The sequence below is a fragment of the Larus michahellis genome, chromosome 9 (genome assembly GCF_964199755.1).
Source record: "Larus michahellis chromosome 9, bLarMic1.1, whole genome shotgun sequence".
In the NCBI taxonomy this organism is placed as follows: domain Eukaryota; kingdom Metazoa; phylum Chordata; class Aves; order Charadriiformes; family Laridae; genus Larus; species Larus michahellis.
This window is the reverse complement of record NC_133904.1, coordinates 7941918-7965683: the sequence shown is the minus strand read 5'-3', so window position 1 is coordinate 7965683 and position 23766 is coordinate 7941918. Positions and strand designations below refer to the sequence as shown.

The 23766-nt window shown below is 42.6% G+C and overlaps 1 protein-coding gene across 3 annotated transcripts in view; it reads right to left on the bottom strand.

The window, feature by feature from the left end:
• Nucleotides 1-23766, bottom strand: part of AKAP13 (A-kinase anchoring protein 13) — a 95952-nt gene that overhangs the window by 47768 nt on the left and 24418 nt on the right. For 2 of the 3 annotated variants that reach the window (XM_074602062.1, XM_074602063.1), the window contains exons 3-5: nt 12970-13051; nt 9019-9155; nt 2089-2435 (exon numbers count right to left, since the gene is read on the bottom strand). In XM_074602062.1, coding sequence (XP_074458163.1) covers nt 2089-2435; nt 9019-9155; nt 12970-13051 — 566 coding nt within the window. Of the gene's footprint in view, nt 1-2088; nt 2436-9018; nt 9156-12969; nt 13052-22688; nt 22901-23766 lie in introns of those variants that run through there. The other variant, XM_074602061.1, reaches the window with a different exon arrangement.

The window sequence follows — 23766 nt, the reverse complement described above, 5'->3', positions numbered from 1 at the left end:
TGGTGGGAGCAGCACAGGTCCTGCCCGTCAGCAGGACAAACCTTAGCTAAGGCTTGTGCTCCGTGTTACTTCACTTCAAAGGTTTGTAAAAGTCAAGTTACAATAAGGGCTGTTCTCCTTTAAATGGAAAACTATCTGCTGCACGTGAAATAAATGAATAAACAAACACTCCGAATTTAACTGATTTGTATGGAAATCACTTGTTTGGGCTTCACTTCCTCAGTATTTGTTGTTGCTCGCTAAGCAACCAGGCTCTCAACATCACAACAGCCACGTATGAAAAGAACAAAGAAAAAACCCCACAAAACCAAATAATCCAAATTCCTTTGTAAGAGAGAGATAAAACCAAACAGGAATGAAATCAGCAGCAGAGACCCACCCAGCTTTTCTTTTTTAATTAACCTGTGTGACAGCTCTGCTTATGTAGCGGCAGCTGTATCTAAGAACATATGAGAATAATTACTGTTCCTTTAAGTCAAATTTTCTTACATTTACAATGAATGTATTTTCCCATATCAGAAACAGCCTCCAAAGTCTGACGCAGGAGAATTTAACCCCATCTGTTAAGTGTTAGCAGTAATTGCCAGCTATGCAGTTTATTACCCTCAGAAATCCTTACATAACAGGTCCTACACTTAAAAATAAATCTCTCCAAATGAGTTTATGAGCTTATGGACTCATTCTGTCATAAACCTGCATGTATACCTTATGCTGACTCTTTTGTAGCTTTAAAAAGATAGGTATTACTTACTTTATTTAAAGATTACCTGGGGACCAGGAATGAAGCCAAAAAAAAGGTGCCAGTGGTAAACAAGAACAATAATAATAATAAAAACCTTCCACCCTACGCTTTTTAGAGGGTCCTGAATGTTTTTCAACACAGAAGGGTCTATGATATTCCTTTAGTGATACCACAGCTCCTAACGTGTAAAGGATGCATACATTTCTGATGGGTGGCTGCTGCCTCTCACTGGATTATCCAAATGTGTCAGTAACAATTTACCAGGAACTCGTTGTGAGTGGCCAGTTTTAATTTAATGGCATCACCAAATGCAACGGTTCCATTTATCTTAAAAGCAGAGCCATGGCCATGAAGACGGCAGCAGGCAGCCTGGAGAGCAGCACTGTGCTGCGCACCTGGGCTTGCAGCCTCCGTCAGCTGCAGGTCTGCGCTGGAGGGATGGGAGGATACGGCACCCCAACCCTGCTAAAACAACTGAAAGCATTAAAATGCATTAAAAACACTGGCCAAACTTCCATTGGTTTCAGAACACGCAGGGTTTGACCCCAAGCATCCGGCAGCCCAGATGCTGAACGGTGCAGAGCACGGCGGGGAACCTTACACCAGCTACTTTATTGGTGTGCATCTTGATTTATTTCATTGTGTTCCCCACTGAGATGGGGGGAAGCTGAGCACCTTTTCTTCACGCAGTCATTTTGCACCTGCATCTACACACTCACGTGGGTGTTACAACTCCCCCTCTTGTATCTTCTGAAAGAACAAATGGGAAAACTTCCCTTTTGACTCTTCCTGGGCACCACTGGGGACATCAGTGACGAGTTCAGTGGGTCTTACTGTCCATGAGAGACTGAGGTGGAACCAATTCCATGAAACAAGGACTACCCATCTCACCACTGTGAGGAGCCTCTAAACAAGGACTACCCATCTCACCACTGCGAGGAGCCTCTACACCTTTTTTTAAAACCTTGGTGCCTGTGCTTTCTCTTAATACAATCAGAGCAATAATGGTCATGTTTATTTTGTGGTCAATTAACGCTCCAATAATTCCTTTAACAAAGACCTCCGTATAGAAAGGGATGGTGACATTTGAAAAGGAAGACCTGTCCCAAGGTAATTCTATTCGCCCTGGAAAGCTCAAGCATACTGTAGGTATTAAGTACTTTAATCCTGAAAGTTAATTTAAAAAACAAACATACATACATAAGAAGATTGTCTTCATGTCTTTGAATGGAAAAGAAATAATCAGAAGTGACATCCTCAGTTTCCTGTTTTATCATGCCGAGTCTAAAACTTAGATAAATATGCATGAGTGGGTGCAAAGTAAATCAAAGCAGGTCTTCACTCACCTTCTCTGATTTATTTCTGCTTCGTTGGTGGCATTCTTCCCTGGCCCCCAACTATGTCGACGGAAAGGTGACAGTGGTCGCATGGAGTTTCGTAAGACGGAGGAATGAGTGGGAACATCTGTGATACTGTCCAGCTCCTCTTCCTTCTCTCCTCCCTCTGTGGCCACCATGTTGGTGCAGCTGCCATCCAGGCTGTGCCTGTCCTTGGGCTGGACAAAGTTCACTGTCGGCGGGAAGGGAAGGGACGTGTCGCTGCCCAGGGATGAGTTCCTCTCCAGGGACATAGTGTCATCTGCAGAGGAACTGGAGCTGGTGACATCGCATGCAGACTGCTCCTCTTCCGTTTGCTGTGGATAAGAAAAATTAAAAATATATTAAAGTAGAATCATAGACTGGTTTGGGTTGGAAGAGACCTTTAAAGATCATCTAGTCCAACCTCCGTGCCATGGGCAGGGACATCATTCACTAGATCAGGTTGCTCAAAGCCCCATCCAGCCTGACCTTGAACACTTTCAATGAAGTGAATACATTTAACATTTTAAATAAATGCAAACATTTTATATTTCACACGAGCTGAGAGATTTCTGAGTTGATAGCACCAGGCAAATTAACCATCACAGAAGTAAGACTTTTTTGCTCTGGTTTCAAAAGAGGCTGAAATGCTCTACAGAGCAATCTCTTTCACCCCACAAATCCCTGGTTGCCAAAACCCTGGGCTCCCAGTTTGTGTCTGCTGCCTGCCTTCCTCTCTCCAATTCCACATTTCATCCTGCACAGCAAATCGCGCTCATCTCATCTCTTCTGGCTGAACCCGTTATTGGCCAGGGTGCCATAAAACCGCCAAAGGTGTACAGAGAGCGATTAATGGGGAACTGGGTCATCATGACTCTTGATGACAACGTCCAGCCTCTCCTGTAGGACCTGGGATGGGTTTGCAGCTCTCTGCCACGACAGCTCAAGGGCAACATACTGTTCCACTGCATCATGCAGCACAAAAAGGATAATTATTCAGTAGTAGAAAACAGACAGAAAAAATAAAAGCTTAAATCCCTGTCCCCCACTACTTTCCATTAAGCAGAAAGTTAATGCCAGGGTTTGCAGCATTTTCCAAATCCAACTGTAATTGAAAAATATCATTCCACAGGATCAGCCGCCTTGTATTACCGCTCTCGAGTCACACTGCAATTTTTTGGTTTAGTTTGCTCCAAAAGCAGTAAGTGGAAGCCAAACTGGTTGTCTTTGGCCAAAGGCCATGTGCTGACCATACAGCTCGAGAAGAGCCTGTGTGCATTCTGTGCTCCGCATGGCAAGCATAAAAAAAAGAGACAAGCATCTCTCTGACATCACCTTCGGTCTGAAATGGTGTTTGCCCCAAAAGACTGACGTGGGAAGTTTCAGTTTATTCTCCTGCAGAGCCCTGCGCTGTATCATTTAAAATAATAATAGGCAGAACGATCTGTCAGATCATACATAACAGGCTATTCAGCAAAGCCATAGCGGTTAATTGTCTTCAGATAGCAGGCTCGGTGGTCTCGGCAGAAGCCGAGGGCTCAAGGAGCTGCAGGCTGTCAGCTCCCATTTAGCAGAAGCCAAGAGGCTACAAAATCCCGTTTTCAGAAGGGAGAGATGGGCATCAGAACCCAGGCAGGGCAGGACGCACGGGAGCGGTGCTGCCCCACGGCAGTCCTCCCCTCGCATCCTGCCGCCCCGACTTCCCACAAGCCCAGCAAGTGTTAAACACTCCAGACACCTTTGCTTTTCTGTGCTTTTTTCGATGGGCACACGTTGTAAGCTAAAAGCTTCTAGTTAAACCGAATAAGAAGAAACTGAGATGTTCAAAAAGTATTCTAATCAAATATTTCACTATTTAGAGGGAAGCCCTGTTCCAGGTTTGACTATTTTTTTATTTTTATTTCAGTTTAAGAGGTACACAATAATGTTCCTAAGGTGGTTTAAATAAATGCTATCACACTATTTCCCCTCTCCCATCCATCAAAGGAGAAAAAAAAAAAAAAAAGACAGCATCCACAGTACACCACCAAAGTAGAATATACCTTTTAAACACAAAATACTAAAAAACACACTAAAAATATATGTAGAATCATATCCCTCCAAAAGCATTCATTTCATGGCAATGAATGTCAAATATTAATGGTGAATTTGTGTAAATACTTCAATAATTAACCGATTCTGTAAATGTAAAGTATTGGATTTGACACATACTTGAATAGGAAGTGTAGGTTAAAACAAGAGAGAACTGAAATGCATGCCCTGTAAAGTTTTTGATGACGTTTGCCATTATTTAAGATAACCTGATATTTGTGTGAGTCATGACGAGAGCTTACTGAATTGCCTAAATCCAGACAAATTAAGTAGTCATTATGTGGGTAATACTCCTTCAGCAGAGGAAACAGTCTGCTTCGCTTTTTCTGAGACACAGGAAAATACTGTTAGACATCAGGGCAGCGCAGCAGGAGGAGGGAGGACTCCCCGCCAGCTGTACAGTGGAAGGATGGGACAGTTTGGAAACATTAAATTTGGATGCAAATCTAACAACAATAGTGGAGAACACCAAATTATATAGGGAGGAATTAGAATAAAAAGAGGAATCTTTTTTTCCCAGATCAGAACACTGCTGTAGTTTAAAATGCAGAACAAAACCCACTTCCCTATCGGGGAAGATTTAGGGTTTCTATCCTAAAGTGCAGCTCAAAGAGAAATTTGAAAAAAGTGAAATATATTTGCTCCATTTTAACTTTTACCTTGAGCATGAGAGTGACTACAGAGCACAATAAACAATTCCCTCGAACTTGTGGCCCATGCGTATTCCTCTAAAAATATTCCGTCTTCATTTAAATTTTTTTTTTTTTTTGAAACAAAGCAAAACAGTTAATATGAAAGACCAGAACTCAGAACTCTGTCTGCAAAATTCCAAGCGTGGCTGACACATCTAAGAAACACCTATATCGTAGCCGCCCCTGCAAAAAAACCAGCTATCTGGCCAAGTGCCAGTAATATGCATTGCTCTGTAATCCTATGTGAGTAAGAAAATACCCCATTTGCAGAAGAGAAATGGTTCTCTAATGTGTTCTTTTCCTACAGGAAAAATGAAACATTAAAGAAATATTAATTTTCTTCAAGTTAGGCTTGCTGCATTACACCTCAATTAATTCAACCCTTAACTGTGACCATAAAACTCATGGCTGAAAGAGCCTTTACAGACATGTGCTGATGGGCATTTTCTTTGCTCTCAGAGACAATACTTGGTGAGAAACTTGTAAGAAAAAATGAAATGAGTTTTCTGAAAAAGAATGTACGTACTTCTTCATGAATAGGGATACGAGAAATCACTAGGATAGTGGGGGGTATAAGATAACTTCTTCAATTAAATCCCTCCATCCGCAGGAGGTCTTGCTAAGTGGAATTAAAATGTTCTTTCAATCATTTTTGTGATAACAACATGCAAAGTGCTGTGACACAAACATTCTCTGTCCCCTAATCTTCTATGTGACAAAAACATTAAAGGTGTTACAGTATTTAAAAAAAAAAAAAAGGATGAAAAAAAATTAAACCCTGGCATCCTGAAGTTTATTTGGCATATTATTACACTAATGAAATCATACCTTTGGTTGGCTTGATATAAAACCTATCAGAGTCATTTTTTATTTGGATTTGTCTGTGACTCCAGGCTCCCTAAAATTAAGCTCAACAGTGGCCTCCTATTAATAATTTATCATCATTTTATGATTTGGAGTCTTCTTACCCTGGTGCAAGTCTCTCTTCAAACTTTCATTCCTTTGGGTTTGTTTTTTTTGCATGGTTGTTGGGGTTTTTTGTGGTTTTATTTTTTTTTTTTTTAAAGAGAAACAATAATTCTGAAGACATCAATGCAAAATATTTATGTATTTGTCTACTTTCTTGAGCAAACCAAAACAAAAGCAGAAATCAAACAGAATTCAAAGGGCTGGGTTGCAACCTCTTCCTTTGACAATGATCTGTGGGTTCCTGACTTCCCAAGGGCTTTCGTCTGAATCATTTCCCAAGGGGGACATTAAAAAACTTCCCAGTAATGCTGAATTTCGGTGGCAGGTTAAAAGTTAAGATGAGCAAAGCGTATGGGCTACACCCCGGGACGTTGCCAGATGATTGTGAGAAATGACCTTATGCAGCATTAATCACTCAAGAAGGAGGGTGTTGCAAAGCCTGCCCAGATGGCTGGCTGAGACGGGGAAGGAAAAGCAGGATGACGAGGACATGGGAATGAAGCGCTGACGCAAAAAAAATGAAACATTTTGCTGAAGTCTAAGACCTCCTGTTGGAACCAATTTCTGGATTTCAGTGACAGCCTCTGAAGTCTGAAAAAACAAGTCAGGTTTTAAAGCTGAAGCTCTCTGAACCCGGCAGCTCACGTTACGCAGCTCAGCACGTGTCCTTCACAACAAGAAAAAAAAAACCCAGGAGACAAGCAGAAGAGACGGCAAGGAGATGATGCCCCGAACCCCAGGGACAGTTTAAGGTACTTGCAGATTTTGTGACCCCACAGACCGCAATTCTTCACGGTCCTGGGGTAGAATCAGGGCTTAAAAATTTAGGAATTTCAAGTGATGTCTATGGAAGCAGCCGAAAGACCCTGGACAGACAATGGCTAGCTTTTCCTAAATTTCTCCTGACGCATTAAGTAGTTAATAGAAGAAGAATTATTTAAATAATAAAAAACAACTCTAAGAGACAAAAGTTCCACTCTTGCTCCATACAAAGGGGAACCAAGAACAGGATTAATAATAACAATAATCACCATGACACTGAAAGGTTTGAGATCCTCTTTTTGTTCATAAACATGTTCTCTCTCTTCCCAGTTTGATGTGGAAATTGTGTTATTTAAAAGGCTTATAACTAACCAACTACAACCAAGACATGCATTTTATAATATTTTTCAGAAGAAAGATTATATCCAGCACTTATTTTAGTGGTTATTAAAAACATTTATAACTTGCATTTCTACCAGCTGGCCTCAGTAGTTAAAAAAAGATAAGAATTGAATTAAGGGACGAGCTCACAACACTAAACTAGTGTCTGTGGTCCTCCTAGCAATAACTTGAACTGTAGAAAAGGTATGCCGATAAATTCTGAGAAAGGAGACAAGCAATCGAGTTAGTCACCAAAGCAGACAAAAAAAGTGACTAAGGTTGAGATTAGCTTTGAATAACTTCCTAAACTCAACTGAGGAACCTTTTGAACCCATTTGTAGACAAAGTCTGCAATCCACCACATACTGAGAACAATGCAAAGGCTGCCAAATTAAGACATTCCCTTTCTACAAAGAAAATAATTTCCTCCCTCTGCCCGCTCTCCACTGGCCATTGAAGATCTGCTTTCCCCACCACCTCCTCCTTTTCCCTGCAGCATCCCTGCCAGATTGCACTACCTATTCTTTTTAAGTTTTAATTTTTCTTTCTTGCATTTGGAGAAGGCAACTTTCCACATAAGAAAGGGAAAAAGCTACAATATAAAATTTACTGTGTTCCCACAGCACTCTTCTCTCACGCATCCCCATACAAGCATTAAATCAGGCTCAAATGGCAGTCGGCTGTCGTAATTCGTGCCACTCTACGCGAGAAAATTGAAGACAGTCTTCTGCTCTGCCAAACAGCCTTATATTCTCACAACCCAGGGTCCCGCATCACTTTGAGAGTGAGATGGGAAAGGGTGAGGCTGGCGAGCTCTGTGCCCTACCACATGCATTAAGGATGACTTTACTGTTCATTTATAGCACATGAGATCACTGAGCCTGGGCTGTGGTGTTTCCCGTCCCGCTGGAAAATATTCACCATCATCTGATTTGATTTAAGCAAACAGAATTTTCTTTCATTAAATGTATTTCTCTGAAAGCAAGTGTGAAACCTACTCTTAAAGTTAAGTTTTTCAGAGCAGGAACCGTGCCTGCTCAAACAGGTAAGCTGGAGCTGAACCCGAGCGCCTGATTTCATGGAGCTGGGACCAACGTGATGGTTGTTCTAAGGAAGGTTCACCTCCCTCTTTGATTCTGCATCACACTATTCTTTCTGGGTGCTTTTTCATCAACTACTTATGGCAAGAAGAATATAAATTCCCAACAAGATGATTCTTAAAAAGCAAAACTTAATCACCACCTGAATAAATTCAGGCTGCTCTGATGCAAACAGCAAAAGACCGATGCTTAAGGGAGGCATCCTCTGCTCAGGAGGCCAACTCTGTATCTCAGGTCTCACCCACTGCTCCTTCCACTTCTCAGCCGTGAGCAAAACAAAGGGCGCAGGGATGACTAAGGTTAGTCATGACTTGCGTTGTTGATTTTAAGCAAACCTGAAAACATTTTTCTTCTACTTGCACGCAAAACGGCATTAGAGTTATGTCTCCTAGGCAACAAAACTATTCATTGGAATTGGCCTTAAGTATTTAGAGTGAGTGTTTCCTTCCTATCCAGGGAGTCACACTGAATTTACAGAAAAACATTGGTTCCTCTGAGAATTACAGTATATGACTCTGAAGGTGTCGGTGCAGAGGTCCTCGTTTGCTGGAGAAAAGCTCTTTGTTACATTAGTCAAAGATGGCTTTCATACCATCTGTGCAATCCCTAATGACCTTGCAAGAAAATCCACCTTTTCAAGTGTTCCTCTAGCACCTGATTTACTTCTGGACAGTCAAAATTGCTTTCATCTTTTTAACAGAGGGGGCTGCACAGTTTTTGGAGTTCTGCTGCAAGTAAATACATCCCTCATGTTGCTGCTTCTGAAGAGAGGACCAGATCCTTCCCATCTATTCTGTTCCAGGATAATTGCTTCCAGGTTTCTAACTCACCAGTGAAACCAAGAGGATCTGCATTTGCAGTACGGGTTTATCCAATCCGGACTTAAGAGCATTTTTAACCATATCCCCACCAGGCTTTCTTACCTTTCCAAAGACAAGGTCTTCCATCCCATCACCAGGCAAGGGGAAGAGGTCAGACTCGCTCCCAGACTCTCTTTTAAGGACACCCTGTGACGAGGCACAGACGCTGTTCAGCCCATCCTCCAAGAAATTCTCACATTCTGCGGGAGCAAAGCAGAAAGAGTTAACAGTCTGATGCTTTTCTGTAGCATCCATACATCCAACTCGCGTATGCTCCGTAAAATCGAGGATTTAAAAACAACAGTAAACACAGTTTTATAAATTGTGTTCCCCTCGCAAAACCGTGCCTGCAAATTTTCAAAGAATTCATTCAAGAGTTTAAAACTCCATTTCATGCATCATCGAAGTACATGGTGCAAACAGAACTTCTGCATTAAAGGGCCATATATGCTTGTGCTGATAAATATGCTGTATGTTAGGTACCTCACACTGAGGATAACAGGATGTTTCCCGTCGATTGCAGCAACTGCAAAATTGGATTCATATTCAATAGATTTAGAAATATAACTTGACAATATTTACTTTCCTTCTCAATTAAAGAATCAATTCCCTCTAAATGCCAAGGTGCTTTTAATACGTATTAGGATGATTATTTCATTTCTTCTTCTATACTTCACTGAAAAAGCACTGGTATGGCTTCTTTTTTAAGATGCAAAAATTAAGCGTTTTTTAAAAATTCTCAGCTTTCATAACTCCTGACACTGAAATATAGGCATATTGCATCTTTTTTTCCTAAAATGCTTCCAGCTGTTTGTACGGGGATGATCAGCAGCAGAGAAACAGGCTACAGCCACCGAGAAAGCCCGTCCTTTCCAAAAACCTTAACAGACATGTATTTGCATAAAAAACGCTTGCATATCATTCCGTTTGATCAGCCTTCAGCAAAGGTATTAATGACAATTTTGGCAATAACTGAAAATTCTTTTCTTCTAGCTCAAAATATTTTCTGATTATTAGTATTTAAAAAAAAAAAAAAAAAAGAGAAAAAAGAGAAAGGTGTTATTTAACCGGCTCTAACTAAACAGATCCAAAACGTGTTTAGCTCCCTGGAGAGGAGCCAAGGCACTAAAATGTTGTTTCACTCTTAAATTACACCTGATGAACTCCAGCCCACATCAACCTTACACATCAAGGCAACGACGACAGGTTTGGGGAGCTCAAAACCACCTTTTTCCCTTCCCCATCCTTAACCTGCACCCGCCAGCAGCTATCAAACAGCCCAGCCGCAGCCCGGCCGCTGGGAGCGAGCCATTCTCGGAGGAAATAATGTTAATTTGTTGATGGCAGCGGGGCTGCCCCCATTTTGGGCACGGGGGAACCGAAACCGGTCGGAAACCCCATTACCCTGCAGAGGAGTTTCCACACGGTGGAGAATTGGAAAAGCAGTTATTGGAGGCGGTGCGGCTGCTCCCTGGTCCTGCTCCCCTTTCAGTAAACCTGGAAAATCTGACCTGCTTTTCCATCACCGAGGGGGAGAAGGGAGGGGGAAAAGAAGAAGGAAGGGGGGGCGGGGGGAAGGGAAAAGCAAAGAAGAGTGGGAGAGGCTGTAAGGGAGCGGGCCAGGGTGCCGGCTGTCCAGCTGGCAGCCGGCAGAGCGTGTCCGCAGCCCAGACTGAAAAACAAAGGGGCTCGAGCCACGTTCCAGTGGAAAATCAGCGGGGACGGTCCAGATGCGCCAAGGGACAGATACTTCACCCCAGCGATAAATCACAAGAGGCAGCGATAGGCTTTGCAGGAGCCTCTGAGGGACAGAAGGGATGAAGCAGCGGGGAGGGACAATGAGGAGCAGAGCTCTGGGGAACGCTCCACACCCCAAACCCTCTCTTCCTTCCCCGTTCCTTTATTTTCGGTTGTTTGGGGGGTGTCTTCCAACCCCTCCTTTTCTCAGTTAGCTCATCGGGTTTGTTTTCTTTGCTTTAAACTGCACAGGGATTGCACAACGCTGAGCTCCGTCTCCCACAGCCGTGCCCTGGCGAGCCCCGGTGAGGGCACTGCCATGAGCAGGGGATGGTGACACCCATCACCCGTCCATCCCCTGCTCCCTGCGCAGGTGGATTCACAGCACAACTGTGCCTATCTGCTCCGCTCTGGGGAGGTGCAGGCGAAAAATACTATGACGCTGGCAACACACTTCTTCATATAATATAGACGTAAAAAAAAAAAAAATAATATCAAGAATCCTAGGAAAAAGATTTCCAAGCAATTCTTTTACATATATTTTCCAAAGCCTCGTGTCCTCTAAGTCAGGGCTGAGCCCTCTGATTCCATGCTGATAGCTACGTATCTGCCACACTCCTCCAGGCTTTTCATTTCAAAACCACTGACAGAGAACGAGAAGCTACGGTTTCTGGAGTTACCTTCTATGATTTGAAGACTCTGTTCTTACAAGCCATTTCAGCGGGATTATTCAGCAGGTGAAAAAGGGCTAATTCCCTACCGATTTGTGTATTTTAAACTTAGCCACATTACCACAGCTAGTGGTTTTACTGCTGTTAGGTGTTGCCAGATTTTTCTTGCCCTCTCTATGCCGCACAGCACCGGCAGCGCATCTGGAGGGATGTACGTGCAGTAACGATGTTATTTCTAGAATGGCCAGAACCTGCAGAGCCCGAGATCTTCCTGCTGCTTCAGTCCGACTGGGGAGCACATGAATCAACTTAAAAACCTGCCTCTGTGCTTGAGTTACGGATACGTATTACTATAATTATTAATATATATTTGTACATACAGCTACCTGATTACATAATTAATATTACCTTTCTGTAGCATGATATTGCATTAGATATAATAAGTATCTAACTGATATTGATCCATATGAATACATGATTATAGATTTGCCAAGGCAAATGAGCGCACATCATTTAGCAGCCAAATGGAGCACAATAACTCTTGCCTGAAGCGTAAAAATATCATACCAAGAGGCAAGGGATTTGGGGACACAATTGGGAAAGAAGCAGGTTCTCCTGTAAAACACTCCTGAAACAGCTATTCACTGCTCAGGACTATTCTAAACAGAGCACTATTTTTTTTTTTTTTTTAAATAAAAAAGCACTTATTTAACTTTGTTGGAACCTAGAACTTCTACCTAGAATAAACCCCTCGGGTCAGTCACCCGCATTATCTCCTGTTAGCCTACACTCTGAAAAGATTGGGTTTGGATTTCACATCGACACTCAGGGATTCAATCCCTGTTTTTCTTTCCAGTCTCTCAGATAAATTAAAGGAGATTTAGGTGAGACCCCTGCTCGTAATAAGAGCAAGGCAAGAAGTGTCCTCTCTATGATCAGTCACTATTCAGGGCCCTGATAAATAACTCTATTTGTTTTGAACATGCATAATTCAATGAAAGGAAATGCTTTTTTTCTTATCTTGGACATCAATCCCTCTTTGAAACTTGCCCAGACAAGATTTTTTCTGTGCCAGTGGAAGAGCCAGAAAGCACCAGCCAGCACGCAGGGCTGGGAGCTCGGCATGGCTGGTGGGCAGGGTGTGGGAACGATGGCTCTGAACCACCTTCCTGCTTCCTGAAGCCTGGAAATCATGGGAACTTTCAGAGGGGAAAAAAAAAAAAAAAAATCAAGCCACTGATTTGGATCTAAATATGGATTCAGGAGTTTAAATTTCTGATTGTACTATCATTATGGCTGGAAACCATGTCTGTGTCGTCCATCACATCATTCAAGTTTATTTAAAAAAAAATAAATATCAAAATACCGAAGTACTTTAAATGTGAAATTACTTAAGAAGGTAACACGCCACACAGTTCACTGCAAGTCAAGTGCTGCAACCATGTGCTAACAATGACTCACGGCAGATTCATTACACATTTTCTTTAGTTTACGTATCTGGCCCGTTAAGGCTAGGATGTCAAAAATAAGAAGAAAAAGAAGGAAAGAAAAACTGAGGAGAACCGCAGGGCTGCTCATCTGGAGCCACCACCGGCACGCTGCTCACCTGGAGACTCCTGCGTCCGCTTGCGTTCCAGCAGGGAAGAATTGGGACATGGCTCCAGAGAACACCAGCTTTCACGGTTTATCTGAAAAACAGATCAGAGCAAATCAAAGAAAGGCCACTCTCACTAACATCCCTGTTAGCCTCTTCTGCAGTGTCACTCTGCATCGACCAGCAGATATATAGTTACGGCTTAATTTTGTCCCAGTAATAAAAACCTCAAAAGTAACTTAGGACTTTTTTTTTTTTTTTAAGCATCACTAAACAAACCATTAAAATATGCCAAAAGGTTTACTCCTCCGTGGAAAGTATGATTTCAAGGTGGCTTTGGCTCAAGGCAGGAGTTCAGAGGGAGGATGAGCCAGCGTTTAAGCTACTAGTTGAGGATTGAAGAAACCGCGCTTAAATTCTCCCTTCCATTTGCAGCGGGACTGCAGGCAAGATGCTCCTCTGCTTTAAGGCCTTGGTTCACTATCCACAGAATAGCAATTCCTTACCACCCATAGTGCCGTAAAGATAATTACCTTAAAGATAGTAAGGCGCTCTGATAATGTTGAAACGAGGGCTAAGGAAGTGCCCAGGTCATGGTGAGAACCAGAAGCACTTTGTGTTTGCATTAACTGAAATGATGAATACGTTAGAAACCCCCATTTTAACACTAAGACACATCACATGGTTTATTTCAACATGAGCCCTTATCATCTCATCCTGTCCCTCACCCCTTCTGTGTCTTTCCAGTCTTTCAGCAAGGATGACTGATCTGTTCTGAGCCTTCTCTCCCGTCTGCCTCTGCTTTACTCTTCCTTGCTTGGGTTGTGTTGTCCAACATTCTGACTCTGAAATCTGCTGGACTATCCACAACCCTTGGCTCATCCAACATATGCTTCCCATCACCTTTGTCTACAGCTGGTGGACTCTGGAAGCCCCTTCACTCTCTCTCCTTCGGCAGCTCCACTGTTCCTCCTAGCCAAACACCTCTATTTGTCAAACGCAAGCAAGTATCACTGAGACAATCCCATGTCCCACATTAAAAAAATCCACAGGTTGTTTCCCCTCTAGACCTGCCTCAACACACAGGATCTCACATGTTATGGTGTAGTTAAAAGAAAGCTACTGAAATGGACGGTTTTGTCTGATTCTACATGCCAACTATTTCTCTTACCCTCTCTCTGTTTTTCTTTCCTCTCCTGAAATGGTTTCCTTTTCCTTCTCTCTGTCAATAGAGAATTTTTACTATTTACTTTTTGCCTCTATCTGTCTTCAAATCCCTTCCATGATCCTGCTCCATTTTTGCACTCCCTTGCTGGATTCTCATGCCCTCAACGTTCTCCTTTCTCCCATGTTATGAAATGCACCGCTTTTTCCTTTTTTCTTTTTTAATAAAGAAAAACCAAGACTCTCCTACCCTTGACCTGACTTGCTGCTTTGACTAATGACCCATGTCCTTCTCCCCGTTCTCGCTGAGATCATGGAACTCATTATTTGCAGTCGTTGGCTGGTGCTCCTCCCCGGTCTGGCTGTGTCCCCCTGCCCTTCACTGGAGGGGCTCCTGCCAGCATCTGCGCTCACCTCCTGCTCGCCACACCGCAGAGTCAACACTCTACTCCCCCCGACCTGTCAACTACTTTCTAAGCACATTTTTCTTCCTTAGGTTTTGTCCTCCTCCGCACTTCTGTGATGACAAAATGGGGTTTGGAAGGGCCTTTGACAGGTCAGCTAGTCCCTTTCTGCTGCTCCAAGTCACGCTCAACTATAATCTGAGAAGTCTTAATCCAAGGAGCCCTTAAAAAAGCGAGGATGCCATGACCTTCCCCAGTCAGCAGCTCTTGCTGGGAGAGACAGGGAAGGAGCAGAGAAGATTTGAGAGGGGAAAAATGAGCAGGAGTCTCCCAGGAGAGGTGAAGGAGACATCACGCTCTACTAGAGTCAGGTCTCAGGGTGATCTCAGTGCATGTCTTACCTGGACGGCCCTCCCCACCTCCATGCAATTATAGAGGCTATCTTTCTTAGATATGATGTATACTTCCTATCAGTTGCTTGCTGCCTCTGCTCGTACATATGCATTATACACACATTCATCTACGATCCCATCAGACCCCATATGTACGTACGTCTAAGATCCCACCCTTCCCTGCACCTCTACTCAACATACGCACAACCCTGTATACCCATCTTCTCCTTCTTACGTATATTACATATATACCAAGTGAGAGGTGGAGAGGGAAAGAGGGGAAGTCTGAAGTCTGAGAAAGGTTTTTGTAAGCAAATACTCAAAACAATGATTTTTTTGTTTTCCAAAGTGACACAAAGATGTTGAATCTTAACTGTTGCATGGACAGTGGGTCACTGTTTGTTTTTTTTAATGGAAGAAAGACACCCCCTGTTCTCAGTGAGGCTGAGGGGTATCTAACCTTAGCAATTAAACTTCACTGCAGAATTTATACATAGTTTTTTTAAGTCTTAAGAGAGCTGTAAAGTCAAAAAATACCAATTCATGACTGCAAAGTCAATAAATATCATGTTAATATTCTTTTCTCTCCAGCCAAAGCAGAATCTATTTTGCAGTACACCGTCTTGTTAAAGGCAAATCTAGAGGCTGAGCCTGAACACGCATTAGGACAACAAATGCAAATGTGCTCAAGTCCACACAAATGAAGGAACGACCCATTTCAGATATAAAATCAAACTCTGCCTCCTTCTGACTGGTTTGTACCTAACTCCTTCCTCATCATGTTCAGCCTGATCCTACTCTTAAACCATTGTATCTCCATCAAATTTAGGGGAACTACTCCTGATTTATACCAATATCCGCTATTGGACATTGATAATTAAACATCCTGTTCAATCATTAGCAGTAAGAAAGCAAAATGTGAGGAGGTTCAAGCCTGTCAGTTGACTGGTAATAGAATAAATTATATTAGGCTCAATTAACATTATATTTTTTCCTTTAATAGAACCAATTGAGTCATTCACTGAAAATGCATTATAGACATTGGCATTTTTTCAAAAAAGATTTGAGTATTTTTCCCATTACCCAGCCAGCTCTCTCCTCTGCCCTGTGACTTTGCCAAGTATTGAAAAATGTCTGTTTTTTTCTAAAAAAAAAAAAAAAAAAAAAAAAAAAGGCAACAGGAGGGTAACACTGAGGTTCAAGGTGCTGTTTCAGATATACCTGATTAGCTACAAAATAAAACATTAGGAACTAAGTATTTATCTCGGCAGTCCTAATTCAGGAATAATAATAATCATCATCATCATCAAAATACAAACAAAGGAAACCTCTACTATATACAAGTATTCCCTATGCCAAAACGAGCCCAGACAGGATTTGAGGGAGGTTTACTGCGTGCTCTCAGGAAACTGGGTGGTCCACAGATACTCCAAACACAAACCCAAATCCATAGCCCAAGACTGGGATTCCTCCTCAACAGCTGAATTCTGCTCATATTTACTCAGGACTGCAGGTACAGACAGTAAGGGCTGCAGAGAAAATACCATTATAAAATATAGTCCTCCCTTCTTCCCTCTATTTTGCTAACAGAAGCCCAAGGAGAGGCCCACAGGCTGGTGGCCACAGAGGGTGATAAAACACCCCCGGCCCCGCACTTTCTGCCTTGCTCACACTGATTATAGTCCCATTGATTCTGGGCATCCCAAGTCTTTGCGGGGGGAGCAGAGGATGCGGCGGTGTTCAGATGGCAGAAGGGAATATGAAACAGCCTCTGGGAACAGAGTTTCAATACACAGCTTTTGAAAAAATGCCAGAGAACCAGCTATTTTTCCATGCAGAAGCCTGAATGTGTTTATCTGCAGCTCAGACACAGAATGAATCATGGAGGCACATCCCCAGGCACCAAAAAGTGAATCCCAAAGGATTTTCTGTTTGCCTGTGAAACACTAGCAGACTAAATGTCCAAAGAGGGCTTTAGGACACCAGATGGAGTTGCAAGCAGCAGACGGTTTGATTGCTCTTTCTGGGCACACATGGATGTATTTCCTGACTCTCAGAGACATCTTCCTGCAGACATTGCATTTGAAATTAAGTAAGTGACTTAAGGCAGAGACCTCTTTGCATAAGAAAAGGACAGCACTGGACAACCTGCGAGAAAAACGAACTGTGAGTGGCCCCAGCTCCTATTCCCAGGCTCTTCCCTCCTCTCCCCCTGCACCGCAGTCTTGGCCAAGGAGTTCTCTGACCCCCTCCAGCGCTCATGGTCCTCTGAAGTGCCTGACCATGACAAACAGAATTGGGACCTCCTCCTCAGAAGACATTTCAAAAAGCTCTACTTGTGGCAGAGCAGGATGGCGAGGGCTTGCTAGAAACACTCGCCACCTGGCTCTCATGCACCTCTCCTGTCTTTCCATCATGGAAAAATCCTTTTTCTCTCCCTCCGGTTTTATTTTAACTCTTCTCGCCTTCCATTTCACAATAAAGAAAACACACTGACCTCTCAGGAAATCTTCTGCTATTCTAAAAGTTTGCACTTGTCAGTCTCACTGGTAGCAATGTAAATCAACATCTCCAGAGCAGAAGGAACCAGATGATTTTAACTTTCATTTCCTAGCAAATCTCTAGAGATTCATTTTCCCTCCATATTGTTTTAACTTTGTCCTAAATTTCCAAGTTTCCACTTCTCTCCTCTTTTTTTTTTTTTTTTCTCCGCAGCTTCCAGACTAAGTTCTACCTTGCAGCTAAAACCAGATACCGTTGCACATAGGAAAATGTTTAGTATCGTAATTCCAGCTTGCTTGGTGTATCATTAAATACCCGTACGCCACACTGAGCAATAACTGACTCTAGGAAAGATTTGAAATATCCATTGAAAAGCAAAACGAGCCGAAAACAAGCAATATTTTAAATGCAACTAGAACTAATTTGTTTAATAATCATGAATGATACAATGATTCATTTTTAAAATTTTAATGCAAATCTTTATTCTCCTCTGACAACTACCTCTTCCTGAAAATTTCCTCTAGGATAATTTCCATTGAAGAAAATTGTACACATAACTGGAATTCAATGTTTATTCTGAGCAACTTTTAACTTTACAATTCCATTTACGATGGAATAACCCGGTCATCTCCTTTAATTCTTGAACTAAAACTAAAGCAACAGTTGATACGCCCCCTTCACAAAAAAACACCTTTCAAGATCCTCCAAACCCCTTTCAAAAGGAACAGGAGGAATGGGGCACCGCGGGAAGGACGTCTCCCTTCAACAGGCATTGATGCAAGGAAAGTCCATACACACAAAACTCACGTTAAGAGCAAAAATCGCTGCTTTGACAATCATCTTGCCAGACAACATTCAGAGCAGACATATCAATTTGCTTACAAATTCCAGAATTTTTTAAATTGCTTATTTAAAGTTTTTGTAATCTCCCTGAGTATTTTCTTGGCTTCAGCTTTCTGGGAAGGTTTAACAACATGCACGAAGAACGTAAAGACCATTCTCCAATATTTGCCAGAAGGGACAAAGTGACACCACTCACATTTCTGCAATGATTTCTATAAAGATTTATCTTCTCGCACTGTGAATATGCTACATCAAGCCTTTTACCTTTACGGATTTGGTGACACCATATCAGGACAACATTTTTTTCAAGGAGGTCCAAAGTGACCTCGTTGACAGCAACTAGCAAGCAGTGCTATAGAGAACTATGCTAAAGGATTACACCAGAAGAGGCTCCTACAACCACAGAACATTTTAAATGACTGAATAAATTAGCACTTTGTGGTGTAAGAGCAACGCTGAATTCCTAGAGTGCACTTTTCCCCCTGGCAATGTCCCAACCAGGGAAAGGAGCAAGAAACATTTTCCAGCCCTTGGCACTGAGATGTCCTGCCCCACTAGCAGAATTAGAGTCCTGGTAACAGCAAACTTTAATCAAGCTTTAAAAACAGCAGCAATGGATTTGCATAAAAAACATCTTGACAAAAATGGGAGCAAAATTCTCACAAACATGTCTGTGGCCTGAGGTGAAAACACCTCAGTTTCATTGAAGTTATCCTTTCAGTTCTAATTCTATATGAGATACCAATAGTTATACTCAAAAAATCTCAACATCACCATACATACACTTCTCTCCCGCTGTCCCATCGATAACCAAAGCACCGCAGATAGATGGAGGATTAAAGTTCAGAGACATTTTAAGGCCACGACATTCGATGAGACACTGCACCCAAGGACAATACTTCCCTCAGCCCCAAACCCTAAAGAAGAACATACTTATGTGTCAAAACCAAAATGCACAGAAAAAAAAATAAACATGCTTTATAAGTACGATAACATCCAATGGAGGAAACCTTAAGCTTCAGTTAATCTGGGGACCTTCTCCAGATGCTACTTTTAGCTTAGGATGCTGCAAATGGCACTTTGCCTTAGGCGGGCAGGGTTCATTCCAGAGGATCTGCTCCAGTGCCGGGGCAGAGCTACCAGAGCAACCCTCTGCCAGGGAGCAGAGTAACAAATTGATAAGCTCCCCCTTTAATCTCAAAAGGCCTTAATTATTTTTATAACACTGGGCTAGTTTTAATTTCATGAATAACGTTCTGATTTTTAACTGGAAGCTGAATGGAATCTGCTCATCTGAAGAGCTGCTAAATCAAACCTCGTTTCCCCAGTTATAAAAAAACTTAAACACCTTCTGCCTACACTTAACATTCATCTCCAAAGGTGAAATGTAGATACAGGCAATGAACTATTACAAAGTATTTCCAGCTGCGATTACTCAGTCTCCCATCCTCAAAGCGAGCCCATTTCTTATTCTCTAGCTCTGCAAAGCACAGCCTGTCCATCCAGACTTGAACGCTTGTCTAACTCCACGTGTATTGCAAGGTGCCAGCCGGGGTGGTATCCGTCTTCTCTCCCCAGACAGCTATGTTTGTGGTAGCAGGCACAACACAGAAATGAGACAGGGCTGCCAACTCACACATGGGCACACGGAGACTTCCCATTTCAGGTCTTGGAATAACAAAGCGCAGTCTGCTTTACCCTGCACATAGCTGCTCAGAACTCAATAAACTCTTCAGACAAGCAGATGTCCCACTCGCCCCACACCTTCTTCCTCATCTGCTACAGTGTAAGCCCAGCAGGAAAGACCATGGCAAGTTTTTCTGCCATTTCTGCATCATCCAGGCTTCCCTGGACCACTATGCAAACCACTATGCTCTGTAACCAGGCTCAGCACGTTCGCATCGTTGCAGCAGCAGAAAGAGCTGCAGCAAAGATGAAGTCCTACCTCCGACATAAGGGCTACAACGCTGATGTACCCTCTGCCTCTTTTTCTTATGTGAGGAGGTGGAAGAAAGAACGTTAAAGCTAAAAATAACTGCGTGCATCAACCCCCAAAATTGCTGAGGGTTTTTTTTCGTAACTCCACAAGCCACTGTTTCAGGCACAATCTAAACATGGAAAATCTAAGCCCCAACGCACTGACCCTTCAGAGGACACGTGCATTGCAAAACAGTCGGTAGGAACCAAAATTCTTTTCCAGTTATATCTAGGAATGGTTGCAATCAATGCAAATAAAATGCCATCTATAAACATTTAGGGACTGAAATGACACAAGATCTTCTTTGTTCACAACTTGTTCCAGTTGTCCTTCTCCACCAGCTGTTTTTCTTTCCTGTGTCATGGTTACCGAGTTCCCCGTCTTAAAACGAAGCAAAGAACATATTCATCTACCACTTAAAGAAAAGACATCTTGCCTGAGTCAATCTGTAGGCCAACCCAAAAGCTCTTTAGTGCTTTGCAGGTATCCCGATACAAATTCATCCAGGTCTAACACTCCTGATGGATCCTATTTGGGTTTGCTTTTGTTGTAAGGCTATTTACTTGCTTTTCGATACTTGACACTTAAGAAATCCTGTCCTCTTAACTCACCAAAATATAGTGACCTAGATGAGGTACAGTTTTATTTAAGTATTTTAATTCAAAACAAACCCAATGAAAAACCCCGCCCCTGCAGCTCCCTCATTAAGGGTCTGATCCAGCTCCCATTAACGTCAGGAGATGATCTGCCCCTGACGCACTCGAGCGCTGGCTTGGCTCCCTAGATCATCAGAATTTAATTTCATCTACCGGTTATGTTATAGAAAACAGCTAGAACATGAAGAACGACTAAAAATCAAGCTGAAGTTGCTTGTAACTCTAGCTGTCACTCGCACCCTGCTATTTTAAACATCTGCAGGCTGTACAGCCCGTGTTGGGCGCAGCAATGCGTGCACACACGCACACGTATATGGGCACTGAGTCATTTGCAGGAACAGACAGCATAACCCACAGTTTTGAAACTCAATTAGGAAAATATTAGTGGGAACTAACAAGAGCCACATTTTGTTATAAAAAAATCTAAGCTTTGCTGAACAAAAACTAATTTAGGGAACCGATGACATCAGAAATACTGAAATCAGATAATTATAGTGAATTACATTTCAACCCAGGCATTCAGATATTCTTTATAAAGAAAAAGATTATGTTTTTTGTGTTAGTACCCGAGTTTGTCAGGGGTACCAGGTCCTCTCCCAAGAATTATTAAGCAGTCATTTCACACCAGTAGTGTGTGCACAACATGTCTACGTTTTTTTTTAAAATTACTTATATGGGTGTCTAGAGATTGAATACCATGGGATTCAATCCTCAACAGCATCATTAACATGAGAGTTCAAAAATACTCAACAAAACTGAATTAGTAGAGAAAACAAGTTAGGGTTATTTGTGTTACTGAAAACCAAAGGATACATGGAATTAATGAAAATACTTTCATTCCTAAACAAAGCAAGTTAACAAGTGCTAGGTCTATTTTAGCGCAGATAAAGTAGAACAAAGATCATTTGAAAGTAAACTTTTTTATACGTTCTCATCTTGACTTGGAAACAGGAGCATGAAGCAAAAATCACAAAAAAGGAAGCCATACGATCATGCAGAAACTCACTGCCTCAGCTAAGAAAATAGAGAAAATGGGAGAGGGAATGGAAATGCTCTTCCAGGAGTTCAGATCTCTAAGTTGGGCTGTGTTTTGCAGTCCCTCTGGCTGCCTTCCGATTTCCATCCACTTTGCCAGGAAACTGCTGAAGCTCCAAGAAGCTGTTAGGGAGACAGGACATTCCCAGACTGCCATTGTGCCATTTGGTGGAGCGCTTGCTAATTTTAGATTAGAGGAGGAACACACTGGGACAATTAGCCAAGAGCCACTCCTGGCTCTTGCTCCAACCCATCCTCAGACAAAACTCACACCCAAACAATGAGACCGACAGCAACTCCCTTCAAACGCAAACAAAAGACAGAGGCAAAGGATGATCCACCGTGCCTTTTTTGGCAGAATACATCTTTCAGGGGACACGTACATTTTAACCCCACTGGAATTGAAAACCCTTTGCCTAACGGCACCTTATGCAGAAAACCCACCTGCAGGCGGTGAAGGTCGCAAAGCAGGAGGGGACCGTTTAACGGCAGAGGACAGGGAAGATGGCTGGAGAGAACCCTCCAAAACAGTATCTGACCGCATCCCACAAGAGATTAGCTGGTTGCAGGCGTAATAATATTTGGCGTGAACTGGTTTGACAGCACTCAGAGCCATCTCCAGGCTGAAGGCAAGAGCTCTTCCACCTGTTCCCCATCTCTGCACTGTCCAGCTGGGGGGACAGATACAGTGGGAAACAGATCGACCCCTTCGAGATTGTAAAAGAAACCCGTAAATAAGCGTACATAAACATCATACCTTTAACAACACAACATCTACAGTCCTGTCCACCTTGGAAATGTCACACAGGCTGTATCGCCTCTTGTGGCGTTCGTACATTTTGTCCAAAAAGCCGGGAGCGAAGGAGCAGAGCCCACCATGAACCCCGGGCTGACCACGGCCGAGCGCACTCCAGACCTCTCACATACGTGCTCAGAGGAGTCCCCGTGTCCCAGCACACCGGCCTCTCCGAGCCTCTTCACTGGAAAAAGAAAATCCCGGAGCTGCCACCAGCTGATAAAGTCTTCTTGGAACAGATTCGCTTACACAGGCAACACAGGAACTTATAGCAAACAAAAGATATTTGAAGAGAGCTTTATACATATAGGATTATTAGGTTTTTTTTTTGTGGAACTGCTAAGAATGGTATCAGCCTTCCTGTTATAGTAGTAATAATAATAATAATAAAAAATGTTTTCCAGACAACTTTGATATCCAAAAAGCACCAGAATGAAAATCCTGCCCGAAAAGAGAACAAAAGCCAGATGTGTGCAGCAGGAACCTTGACACTCCAAGAAGGAAGGCAGAAGGTAGGCTCAGCCACGGCGGGTCTAATTCAGGAGAAAAAGGAAAAAAAAAAAAAAAAAGCCGATCACTGTATCCAATGTAAATACTGTCACCAACGTGTTTTTTCTTTCACGCCCTCGTGCACTGAAAGAAACAATAAAAAAAAAGGTATTTTCCTCCTTTCGAGTCGGTCCACTGTTCACCAGACAGGAGGGCTCGGTTTTGCGTTAAGTTTAAATTTCTAATGACAGCACAGGGCAAAAGGAAAGAAAATAATGAAATAAAGCCACTCCCCCCTGATTTGGCCTGGGACGTCACTACTTGCCTTTTTAGTCCCGCACCAGTGTTCTCCCAGCTTTCAAAATTTCTTTGCAGTTGTGAGAGCGTGATTCATCTCTTCAGAGAGAGGAGGAAAAAAAAAAAAAAAGAGGAGGGAGGGGGGGAAGAAAAAGCAGCAGTTTTTCTTCGTCAACCTCTTCCACCTCCGGCTGCAGGCACTCGGTGTGTTTGCTCGGTCCAAAAAAGAGACTGAGAAGTAAAGGGACGTGTT